The 13,480-nt window shown below is 36.2% G+C and overlaps 1 protein-coding gene across 1 annotated transcript in view; it reads left to right on the top strand.

Annotated features, from left to right (window-relative positions):
• Positions 1-13,480, top strand: part of CD47 (CD47 molecule) — a 47,433-nt gene that overhangs the window by 8,196 nt on the left and 25,757 nt on the right. Inside the window, exons 3-5 of the mRNA XM_015594944.2 lie at positions 1,946-2,018; positions 3,619-3,998; positions 12,393-12,482. Of these exons, the coding sequence (XP_015450430.2) occupies positions 1,946-2,018; positions 3,619-3,998; positions 12,393-12,482 (543 nt within the window). The remainder of the gene's footprint in view (positions 1-1,945; positions 2,019-3,618; positions 3,999-12,392; positions 12,483-13,480) is intronic.

Below are 13,480 nucleotides of genomic sequence, written 5' to 3'. Positions count from 1 at the left end.
CTGGAAGAGAGTGATGGGTGTGGAGGCAGTAATGGAAACTAGCTCTAAGACGAAGGGATTCATTTCTGGAGAGAGAGAAGTGGGATTGGGGAAGGAAATGTGTGGATAGTTAGGGTTGCTGGTAAATTTTTAGGTGGGGGAGTATTGGAAACTTCTTCTGGCTTCTCATCTGAAGGACTCAATTTGAATTAAGAAATAAGGAGAGAAGGCTCCTTTGGAGAGTATAGGATAAGCTCTTGCAGAAGGAGAGTGATTTAAGAGCTCTTACAAAGGAGAGAAAATTTGCATGGAACCTGTTAAAAAGATTGAAGACCCAGATGGGTGGGGAGTATGACAATATTCTGTTGTTCCTCTAGTAGCAACGCACATTTTCTTACAAATTTGTAAGGCTGATTGCTCTCCTGCCCTTCCATAGTACTTTGTTCATACAGGAAGGGTAGCACTTACAATCTTGGGTTTTAAAAAGTACGTAACATACCCCCAATAAGCTCCGAAAAGATAATTCATACTTTTTTTTTTTTTCATCATTGTATCTCCACATCCTATCACAATGTTTAGGTCAGGTAGTTCTCAATAAAAGTTTGTTGCACTTTTTAAATTTCTGAGCTGGACTTGTGTGCTATGACTATGGCATTGAACCTTCTTTGCAACTACATAGTGGCTTTTTTCAGGGATGTGATATGAGATGGTTTAGGTTGGTGACCTGTGTTCACATGTTGTAAGGACCAATATTTTTGGCATGCAATATAAAATAGTTGCATGCCAAATGCAACTATTCCTTTTTCATTTGTAGTTTATTGATAACCCTGGTATCACTGATGGTTACATTTATCTATTCCTGTCTGATTTAGACTGCTATAGGCATGTCTTGATTATTCAGGATTTCCTTATTCATGTTAATTATCTATGTTCTATTATTCTCTATATTTCGAATCTTTTCTTCACTTTGCTGTTTCATCAGAAGTCAGGCAAGAGAGAGAAAAATCAGATAATTTTACTACTTAGTGGTTATTTAATAAATGTTTATAGAAGATGAAGTTATAGTTAACAGTTGGTGGACTTTTACATTTTTGGATGACCCTTATTTATTAATTATTAGTGCAAGGGTTATTCAAGTTACGGTTTATCCAAATCAAGTTTACTTTGAATTTTATTGACAGAATTTATACTATTTAAATTGCTTCAGCTGTAAGATTTTTGATTGCAACAAATAATGCAGTGCAATTAGTGCTTCCTATATTCTTTAGAAAATTCATTCTCTAAGCATAAGTTATGAAATTGTGGGATGTTTGCTGACCACTTACTTACCTAGAGCCTTCTAAAAAAGTTCACTAGGATAACTGAGCTCTTCACTTGTATCTCTTTTATTAAAGGATGATTTTTAGAAAGTAAAATCTTGACTCAAATTTAAAATAAGCACGTGTCAAAGATTTTATTTCACACATTAATAAGCAAACTAGAAAGATGATAAGACCAGCTTGGTTTTTAAAGAAAATTGGAAGAACAGACATGTTTATAGGCAATCAAGAATGCTGAAATGAATTTGTGAATCTATGCAAATTGGTCAATATCCTCAGGGCAATAAAATGTAATTTTTTGAAATCCTCTCTTTCACAAGGTGGAAATCAATTGCAGAACAAAGTTTTTTTGTATCTCTATGGACATGAATCATTTGCATTACCATCAGTTTTGTACAACTTACAAAATTATAAAATAGCTCAGTCAAACACAGCAAAAGGCACAGGCGCCTATAGAATCAGATAGTCCCAAAGGTCTGTCAGACAGTGCTCAACACTCCACTGAAAGAATACCCAGTAATCCTTTTGTCTGTTTCAAAATCGTTCACCATATTTTCTGACACAGTCCTTCCTAACTCCAACATCACAGCCAGTTCCTTCTCTCCGTGTTTTACACTGTAGTCTCCCCCTCAATGCTTCTTTCTCAGGGGAAGTAATTCAGAACCCCAAGGTTTTGAAGAATGCAATTGGATTGCTTCTCGGCCTTTCGACTAAGATCAAGTGAAGAATGCAATTGGAAGTCCAGGTTTTGCCTGGGGCTTCCTAATATTTGGATGACTGGAGATGTAGAGACCTGGAAAGAAGTGAGCTATGGATTGCCCACAAGCTTGGTTCAGACTGCAAATTCCCAGAAATATAACAATTTGAACCTGCCAGTCAGAGAAGGTCTAGATCATTACTTTAAAATGCTGTGCTGCCTAGTTTTATAGTATCACTCTGCAAATTTATAGCACAGTATTGTTTAAAGGGCACCTGCCCATGTATTTTCTCCTTGATGCTTACCATAATTCTGTGAAGTAGCCCAGTGTTCATTTTTGATTCTCTTACTTACAGAGAGTAAACCAAGGCATAGAAAAGTTAAGTGAATTGCTTGAGGTTACACATACTAAAAAGTGACAGATTGGATTTGTACTCAGGCTTCCTGAACATTTTCCAGTTCGTATTCTGCTGTGAATCCTAGTATTCAATTCAGTGGGCATTTACTGAATAATATGTTCCTAGAATAGTAACATCCTATGCCCCTGAGTTTTATTCCCAGTTTATATAGAAGGAAGAAATCTTATTAAAGTTGGTATTTATATTTGTTAGTGCTTTGTTTTTTAAGGGAAAAGACAACTAGCTATTTAAAAGAGTTGATAAATGGCTGAAAAACATGGAAGATAATTACAATTTTTCCATGTTCTTACAAATTTTAGATGAAAGACTAGTGATTGCATTTACTTTCTCAATCCCTGTTTTATAAAACAACAACTGATAGTTTATCCTATTGAGAAGAGTTGATAGGATATATTCTACTTATTAGCAATATCTGCTCTTGGTTTCAACTTGTTTCTAGTTTTATTTTGAGTGGTTTATAGTTTCTAAGAGGAAGGAATACCTGTATTATACATTTGGAAATTGCTGTTCTGTCCTTTCAATGAAATGTAGGGGTGAAAAAATGCCTTTCAGTTGTATATAATCCTTTTTAATACTTGCATACAAAATGTCTATTGTTGTCTGTATTTTGCAATGGGGAAGTAACCATAGAGTATGTTTTTTGCCCTTAGCATTCTAAGACTTTCCATCCTAGTGGAAAAGCTGTGATTCATCTGATTTACTTTTTATATTAAAGTACAGTAGACCTTGCCATGTTTTTTGGAAATGCCACACAAAGAGAGAAACTTCATATCAGTTTAGCAAGTTCTATTTGGAGGAAGTGTATAGGAGTTGAGACTGAATATAATATTTGGTTTGATTTTTCTGCTAAAAAATTTCCCATAGTAAGGACAATTTTTTAAATACATGTATCAGTAGGCAGTAATGATTACTTTAAAGCTTCCAAAGCCAGATACTGTACTGCATGTTCCAACACAAGTTGCTGAGTTTATTCCCAAGACACATGATAATGTGTAGTTTGTATTACTATGAATGAGTAAGGAAAAGTTACAGTATTGTCTACCAGCAATGCACATTAATATTAAAATAATTTTTCTTTTTCAGCTTGCCCATCTTCTCTCTGTAGCTTCACTGTAGCTTAAGTGAACAATTGAAGCATTGCTCTTTTCTCTATAGGATTTATAACATACCTAAGATCTTATAGTATTTTATTATAATTCTGTAATAAAAAGAAACTATTTTATTTTTCTTTTCCAGGTTCAGCTCAGCTAATTTTAAATAAAACCAAACCTGTAGAATACACCATTTGCAATAAAACTGTTGTCATCCCATGCTTTGTTTCTAATGTGGAGGCGACTGTCCTTGACGACTTTTATTTAAAGTGGAAATTTGGAAATGAAAACGTTTTTACCTTTGATGGAGAGCAACGTAGTTCCACCCCTGGCAAAAACTTTTCGAGTGCAACAATCGTACCAGAAGCATTACTAAACGGCACTGCATCTTTGAAGATGGATAGGAGTGATGCTGTCCCAGGAAACTACAGTTGTGAAGTAACAGAATTAAGCAGGGAAGGCGAAATCATCGTAGAACTAAAACATCGTGTTGGTAAGACTTCTGTAAAAGCTTCCTTTTATTTGTCCTGCAGCAACCTGATCCTATCAGAAATGGGGCATAATGGGGCTAGGAACTCTATTGAATCAAAAAGCAGACTGTTAATAATAAATGTTGATATAATGTTTAGCAGCTTTGAGAGCATGAATTTTGTCTTATTTGCTCTCCACTTTTCATAGTAAAATTCCTTTGCTGTTTGTTATGTGTGTGGTTCTCAGACTTTGGGTTTGAGGACTGTTCTATTGGAGTGAGCAGTCCTGGGATCATCTACCATTTCTGGTCATCAAACCATTTCTGTTTGCTGCCATCGAGAGTACTTTTTCTTTCATGTGATTAATTTTCCACATTCTTTCCAAATATTTAGCCTTTTTTTTTTTTTTTTTTTTTTAAATTACCTACACTATCAAGGGTTGACAAGTCCCAACCATGCTCCCGATAGAAAGAATAGACCAGAAGGAGAATCAAGAGATCAAAAATCAGGTCATCATGGATGATTCCTTGAAGTTTCCTGTGCTTATGGTGTTCTTTTCCTTGGCCAAGATGTGGAAGAGCTAGGGATCCAATGTGATTGATTTGAATTCGGCCTTAGTGATTGATTCTGCTCCATTTTCACAAACTTGGGTTGGTGAGTTGTATAAAGCAGTAAAGTTAGCTGGAGTAAACGGTCTGCTTTCTTTTCCTTGCTGTACCAGCTGATTTCTTCAACGACATGCAGGTACATTCTGATTTTCTATTTTGGAAGCTCTCTTAGTGTCACTGGACATATTACTGATCTCGGGATTAGGTCATCCTTTGAGAACCTCTTTTTTAGATGGAATCTTCTAGCATTTGCTGTTATAAAATGTCCATTATCAGATTGGGAATGGGGTATTTAGTTTGATGGACTATTTTGACATTGTTTAGGATTAGGAATCAGGGGACCTGAGTTATATCCCTTATTCTGCAAGTTAACTGTTTGCCTATATTGAGCTTGAAAAGTTACTTCACTGAATCCAAGTTACCTCATCTCTAAAGTGGGAATGAAAATAGATTTGTGCTTTTATATATTCTGTAGTCTAATGAACATCAGATGAGATTCTTTTTGTACAAGTCCTTTGTAAACCAAAGTGATTTGCAAATGTTAGTTGTGTTCCTGTGGTGTTTTATGAAGTGAGATATCAAGTTGCTGAAGCTGGGTTTTGAGAGAGGGATGTTTGTGCAATAAGAAGTGGGCAGGAGACGACTAAAGCAGTCAAACAATTTGGAAGGCTTCTCTGTTCAGAAACCTCTCCTACATTGTAACTTGTATTAATTTGATATTAAATTGGGCTAAGGAGCTTTTATATATATATAATCTTTCAGCAGGGGTCTAGTCAGTCATATGAACTGTGAGTGACTAGAATTAGATAATCTAATACCTAGTTGAAATTTTTCTGAGGGATGGACTGTACCATTTCATGGGAATGAGAAAACAAGACACAGGGGAGTGGTAATTTCTGAGTGTAGTATAGGTCACTGAGAGGGAAATTAGTAAATTCAAGAGACCTGAGAAGCCAGAAGATGGAACAAAGATGGATGGGAAAGGGATACTGATATCTGAGATGAAGACAGAGTTTATAGTTTTATGTGTGAACGTTTTATCTTTCTTTGTTTTCAAAGTACCCTATAAAAAATATGAGCTATGCTTATTTTGGGGGCCATTAAAATTAGGTGTTTTGTTGGAGAGAACGTGGAAAATTCTACCAGAGGTCTCAGACATTCAACTTTGCACTCATTTTTATTTTTTGAAATAATTATAGAGTCATAAGAGGTTGCAAAGATAGAACAGAGAGGTGCTGTGTACTCTTCGCCCAGCTTCCCCAAATGGTTACATCTTATGTAACTGTAATTAAATGTCAAAACCAGCAAATTCACAGTGGTACAATGTGTGTATATTTCTTTGTCATTTTATCACAGGTATAAATTTATGTAACTACCACCACAATCAGGATACAGAACTATTCCGTTAACGTATATATGTCCCTTATGCAACCCTTTTCTAGTCACTGCACCCCTACTATTCTTAACCTGGAAGCACAATTTGTTCTCTATATCTATACTTTTTTCATTTCATCAATGTTGTATAAATGGAATCATACAGTATGTAACCTTTTGAGATTGGCTTTTTTTCACTCAGCATAGTGCCCTTGAGATCTATCCATGTTGTGGCATGTATCGATAGATTTTCTTTTTTTTTTTCTGAGTATTATTCCATGGTATGTGTATATCATCATGGTTTGTTTAACCGCCTACGTCTACCTACTGTTGGGCATTTTGGTTATTGCCATTTGTTTTTGGCCGTAACAAATGAAGCAACTATGAACAATTGTGAATAGGTTTTTATGTAGATATAGTCTTCATTTCTCTTGAAATGCACAGAAATATAATTACTGGACTGTTTGTAAGTATAGGCTTAGTTTTTAAAGAAACTGCCAAATGTTTTCCAGAGTGATTCCATTTTTCATTTCCATCAGCAACATATGAGTGATCTAGTTCCCCCACATCCTTGCCAGCATGTGGTGTTGTCACTATTTTTGCACCATTTTTGCAACAAACTCCTCTGCACAGAAAGGTTAATTGAGGCAGGACTCTTACAAATTTATTGTGGTAATGATACTTACCCATCATGTGGACTTTGGAGATTTAGGTATTAGAAACCATTTTTACTATGTTGTGCTGTTTTGCAAATACAGGCATAAATGAGAGCTAGAAATTGCTTAATAGAGAATTCCACTTAGTAGAATGTGGAGTAATGGAGACCATTCTTTGTTCCCTTTTAGGGAGTACTAGGACTGAATATGTGGAAATATTATATATGAGATATAGTTTTATATACCTCTGGTGCCTTTGTACAATACAGTACCCTGGAAGGGGCACAAGACTTGAATTTAGAGAGTTTTTTCTGTGCATCGCCACTTTTTAGTTTAGGAAAACTTAGATAAAAAATTCAACCTTTCTGGCCCTCAGTTTTATCTATAAAATGAAGATACCATCTCCATCGCAGGAGAGTTTTGAGACGTAAGTAAGCTAATACTTTAAAAAAGGTTTATTGAGTGCCTACTATGTACCAGGCACTGTGCTAGGCATTTTGGATTCAATGGTGGCTAAGACATGATCCTTGCTTTCAAGAAAGTGAACAGTACAAATAAGGACAATAAAAAAAAAAAAAATCTGACATTTATTTGAGCATTTGCCAGATACTATATGTATGTTGCATCCTGTGATATTCTCAGGAACTCCTGGAGATAAATATATGTCTTACCATTTACAAGAAGACAGATTTAGGTTACTTGTTCAAAGTGAGAGTCATAGCCAGGATTTTAACCCAGATCTGTCTTCAAAATCCAGTATTATTATTATTTTTTTTTACTGCCATAGGATATTGTGAAAACACCGTGTAAACAACCAAATACTATGTAAATATGATTATAAAATGTGTTATTAGTATCTGCCTTTATATTATTAATGAAAAAAAAACTTGGAATCTTAAGATTTTACATTTTTCAAGTAAGCTATCAGTTTTGTTTAAAAGATCAAGTTCAGATTCAGCAAGTTGCTGTTTCCATCTTTGACAACATGATATGCATTATGTTCATTATGTTGACATGAAGGCACTACAGGATCCTCGTATTAGTTTTCTGGTGCTGTATAACAAATAACCACAAATGTAGCAGCCTTAAAAAATACAGTTTTTTTTATTACCTCACAGTTTTGTAGGTCACAATTGTGGTCATGGAATGACTGGGTTCTCCAAAGTCTTATGAGGCTGAAATCAAGGTGTTGGCCAGGCTGTATTCTCATATGGAGTTTGGGGTCCTGTTTCTTGTGGTTATAGGACTGAGGTCCCTGTTTCTTTGCTAGATGTCTGCTAGGGACTTTTCTCAGATCTCGGAGGTTGCCCTCATTCCTTACCACATAGCCTCTTCATATTTAAAGTCAGCAATGAAAATCTTCCTTTTGTTGAAGTCCTCTCATATGTTGAATTTCTTTTGCCAGGAAGGGCCCAGACCCTTTTAAGGGCTTACTGAATTAGATTAGCCCCCTCTTTCCCAAAGACAATCTCTTTTTCTTAAAGTCAACTGAATGAGCACCTTAATTACACCAGCAAAATCCCTTTTGCCATATGACACAGCATAATCATGGGAATGAAATCCATCCTATTCACAATCTCATCTCTCCTTCAAGGGGAAGAAATTATAAAAGGCTGATTGCAGGGTGCAGGGATTTGGGGAGCTACCTTGGAATACTGGGTTTGATTAAATAACTGAGACTACAGCCTAACCAAGTCAGTACCTCAAAAAAGTCATCACAATCCTGAAATGTAAAAATTTAGCTTGCATTTTAGTGTTGTGAATTTTACCGTGATCTTTTTTTGTGGAAACAGGTGTTCTCTGTGTTTGCGAAGGTTTACCATGTACAAGCATACCTCAGAGATATTGTGGGTTAGGTTATAGACCATCACAATAAAGCCAGTTTTGCGAGTGGAGGGTTTTGCCTTCAATTTGTTAAAAAAAAAAAAACAAAAAAAACAACAACATCTGTGAAGCATAATAAGCGAGGTGCAATAAAACAAGGTATGCCCGTATATATTTGAAGGAAAGGTACATTAGAATGATCTCTCTAATTTTTGTGTTTATTCCGTTTCGTACACAGTGATAAGAAGAATGAAGTACGGGCTTTTTATGATACTTAGGCTAGGGAGCAAAATTTAAATAGTCATCCATAGACCATATATTCTTCCAGGGAGCCACTCTGCCTGACTAGGAATTGGGGGAGAATAATGGACAGAGATGTCAGCCATAGCTTGAATGAAATGAGAGTGTGGATGCCCTTGGATTGTTTTTCTTAATCACAAGGTGGAAAAATATCTGATGTTGTTCTTCGTCCATTTTAAGCTTAATTTATTTTTTTAGTGCCACAGAAATTTAGAGCTGAAAGGGACCTTAGAGAAGTACCTTGTCTCCTCCCCTTGGGGAACAAAAATTGAAGTCATCTGACAGTACTACCATAACAAATCAATAGCTTAATTGGCATATAAATTGTTTTGTATGAAACATTGGGTACCTCATTTGGTACATGAATATCCAATTCAATGATCCTCAAACTCTTACCACCTTAACAAATTAGAGGTAACTCATGTCAGTGAGAGGACGTAACACAGTCATGTAAATTATAGCAGAGGTCTGCAGCAATGATTTTAAACAGAGAATCATGGACACCCCCCCCAACACACACACACACACACACACACACACACACACACACACACACACTTACCTTGGGGAACATATTAAAATCTTGGGGTGGGAGCTGACAGGGGAGAGGGTGTGAAATTTGAATAAACCCCCAGGTGATTCTAATAAGCTCCATTTAAGAATCACTTAGACAATAATATGTTTGTTCTATAACCCCACCCTTTTCTGTCATTGAACTGTCTCTTACACTTATTATTTCTGCACAGGGGCTTGGAGTCATCTAGTCTGTCTTGCCATCTAATTCAGGAATTACTTCTGTCACACCCCAGGTAAATTGGTCATTCAGAGTTTTTACGTAAATGCTCGACATGATGAGACTCTTTCTTCCTAAAGTATCTAGGTTATTGTCAGAAAGTTCCAGTTCTTTTGTAAGTCAAGCTAAAACTTGCAGCACTGCAATTTCTTACTCACTAAGAGGGCTATAAAAGTTCTCTCCCAAGTTTTTTCTTATCTGAAGTAAGAATCCCCAGTTCTTTCAGCCATCCCACATGGTTTCAGGATCCCCGTTCTGGTCACCTTCTTTGGATCCATTCCATTATGTCTTCCACTGTGATGAGTAAAACTGGACTAAGAACTGCATTTGTGGGCCATGTCCTATGCCCTGCCTCTCTACGCGATTGCTGCACAAACTTTCTGATAAGTCTTGCTTCTCTAGAATTCATTCTACGCATGGCTGCCAAAGAAGATTTTAAATAAATCAGATCATTTTTCTTCTCTATTTGAGGCCTTCTAATCACTTGTCATTGCTCTTAGAATAAAATACAAACTCTCTTAACAAACTGTTGAGACCTAACATAATCTCGCCCCAGCAAACTCTTCCCATCTCCTCTTGTATCACTAAATTCTAACCACAGCAACCATCATTTGGTTGCTCAAAGTTGCTGTTCCTTTGGAGTCTCTTCCCTGTCTTCACTTGGCAGGCTCCTTCCCATACAAGGCTCAGATCCAGTTCCTTTCCCCAGAGGCCTTTCATTACTACCCTCAAGAGTCTGTCCTTCATCTCCTCTCCTTCTTCAGGCTCATGGCCCCACCTGCCTTGTTCACTGCTGGACCTCAGATACCTTAGAAGAGTATCCTACCCATGGTAGGCTTTCAGTAAATGTTTGTTTAATAAGTACAAAATGAGTGGTCAGACCAGGGTCAAACATACCTCTTATTTTTACTAATAGATTTCTGTTAATAAATCCTAAGATTGTTGAAGATTGTTGTATAGGGACACAGGCTAATGAAAGAACATTTCATTGTCAGCTCATCTTGAACATGAGATCAGATGTTGGCTATATTTTGAAAGTAGAGCTCACAGGATTGACTGTTGGACCAGATGTAAGGTGTGAGAGAAACCAAGGAATCAAGGATGACTCCAAGGTTTTTTGGCCTGAGCAACTGAAGAAATGGCGTCACCAGTACTGAAATGGCAAAAACTAAGAGGGAAGGTTTTGGTCAGGGAGGGGATCAGGAGTCAGTTCGGGACTTGAAAATTTAAGATACTTAAGATCCTTAATTTACTGTGTCATAATATCCTTAGCATTGAGGGGTTAATAATTCCTCATATCATAATTGTGAGGATTTGAGAAGTTAATATAACCAACTCAAAACAAAATAATAGAGACAGTGGGTAGAGAAAAGTAAGTTGATTAGTAATAGTCATTATATCATAAAGCTTTTACTAAATCCTGTGGGCATTGTATTTGAAAACCTAAACATAATTCACAGAGGTTTTTCCTGGTAGGATTTTAATTGAAAGGGGTTTTTTTGGAAGATGTTCAGTAATTCAGTTGGAAATTAAGGTGGTATTGATTCAGAATATCTGAAAACATCTCTCCTGGTGGAGATCTGCAGCAACTGGAACATCAAAAAAAAAAAAAGTGTCTTCCATTCACTCGCCAAACTGTATTATGATTGCACCCTTCAACAGTAAACCTATTGAGTCTACTATGTATAGGGCAACTGCTAGATACTGGAAAGCTAATGTCTCTGAGATAAAAATTTATAGTGTTATATTCTGGGGATTATTGTGAACATTTACCAGAGTTTAACATTATAAGCTTAGCACGAGAAATGCATGGCTAGCATTATGGTAGGAAAATCTGCAAGGTTCCTCACGTACTGATAAAGAGAGGCAGAGCAGTGGAGGATTTCAAAGAGGTGATTTCAGAGGAATGCTAGTACGCTGGCTTTTGGGCAGTATTCACTGGTATTCTCCACACAACCCCGCCTCCCTTTCCCCTGCAGGCAAGCTTTAAAATATTAAGTGTTCTTAACATTTCATTTGAAGTCTCACTATCACAATTTTCTTTATAGAATGGGTGGCTATACTTTTACTGTCTAGGTATCATGTGACCCACTTAATAGAAGCTTCCTTAATACCTAAAGCTCCTCATGTTACTTTATATGTAAACAGCCATTTTTCAGCCTATTCAGTTATTCCAAAATACATCTTCTGTTCCAGAGTTAGTTTCAGAAAAGCTAGGGCTCACATCTCCCTTTGTCTTAAGTCACAGTAAGGGGAGGATATCTAGTTGTACAACTTCCTTACTTCCATCCAGAGTCAGTCTGTACAGGAAGACTTCACTGTCGCATTAAGGTAAATTCTTGGCACTTTACACATAGAGCCATTCACCATGGGAGCACAAAATAATAATTGTACTTAATGTTTACTTAGCACTTGGTAAGTGCCAAGCTTTGTTTTAAGCCCTTTTCATATCTTAACTTTGTTAATAGTCATAACAGTCCTTCAAGGCGTAGGTGCTGTGTGCTGTACTAGAGTCACAGCTGAAGAACGGAAAGGGGTTAAAACTGTCCACGGTCACAGAGACTATAAATTAGAATTGCGGGTCAAACCCAGGCATTGTGGCTGGAGAGCTTTGTTCTCAGCTTCTGTGGCATACTATTTCTTTCCATAAATCATAGATTAGGGAAAGTGTGACGAAAAACAAATAACTAGTTTCTTGATTCATAAGGAAAATTTGTTATGTAAATAAATTATTATGTGTAATTGTTTATTTAAAGGCCACAGTTTTAATCAATTATTTTTATTTTCCATCTTCCCAATAAAATATATTGTTGACTTATTATAGTAAATATTAATTGTGATTTTTGCTTTTTCTCTTTCCAGTCTTATGGTTTTCTCCAAATGAAAATATCCTCATTATTATTTTCCCAATGTTGGCTATACTTCTGTTCTGGGGACAGTTTGGTGTTGTGAGTAAGTATTTATTTTTATTTTTGCATATGTTTTTAGTGATGAAATGGTTATTTCTGGGAGGCAATATCAGTGCAATATTTAAGTCACATTAGGAAGTATGATAACATAAATAAGAATATACAGTCTTAATATTCTCTTTGAAGTGCATATTACCCTCATAATTTGCTGTAGTTCTTAACAAGGTTTGTTTCTTAAAAGAATCAGTAGCGGGAATCCTAATAATAACATATCTAAAACTCATACTGATTTTAACATTTACAGGGCATTTACTCACATTATTTTCTTTGGTGATGGGAAGGTCACAGCCTACATTGCAGTGTTAAGAGAGGATGTTGCACTTCTGAGCATTAAGATTTCCCTCTCTTGTTTTCCCAGTTCGAACTTCTCTGCACACATGTGTTCATCCTAGAAAAGGCCTAGTTTGAACCATGTTTGTCATTTTTACTGTGCAATTCTGCAGCCCTTAAGGAAGTAGCCACAGGAAAGTTGTGTTCTTTGACCATGTTTTGCTATAATAATCATGTGACAAAACTTTTCAGGGCAGATCTTAAAGCTTCATCAGATTTAGCATCAACAGTGTAGAATTGTCACTCCTAAATGAGAAGGAAATATTCATTCTGGTTGATAATACTACTCAACCTTCCTTAAACAACACAGCGTTAAACCGTGTGGGGCCACTTATATGTGGATTTTTTTCAATAAGTACTATAAATGTATTTTCTCTTGTGATTTTCTTAATAACATATTCTATTCTCTAGTTTACTTTATTATAAGAATACTGTGTATAATACATATAATATACAAAATATGTGTTCATCAACTGTTAATTGGTGAAGATCCTGGTCAATAGTAGCTGTTAGTAGCTAAGTTTTCAGGGAGTCTAAAGTTGTATGCTGACATCGACTGCTTAGGGTGGGAGCGTCAGCTCCTCTAACCCTATTGATGCGTTGTTCAAGGGTCAACTGTATTTCCATACCAGTTTGGTAAAGGAAATTTAC

Source organism: Pteropus alecto, unplaced genomic scaffold (genome assembly GCF_000325575.1).
Source record: "Pteropus alecto unplaced genomic scaffold, ASM32557v1 scaffold270, whole genome shotgun sequence".
Taxonomy (NCBI): Eukaryota; Metazoa; Chordata; class Mammalia; order Chiroptera; family Pteropodidae; genus Pteropus; species Pteropus alecto.
Note: the sequence above shows the minus strand (reverse complement) of the source record. Positions and strands in the feature narration are given on the sequence as shown.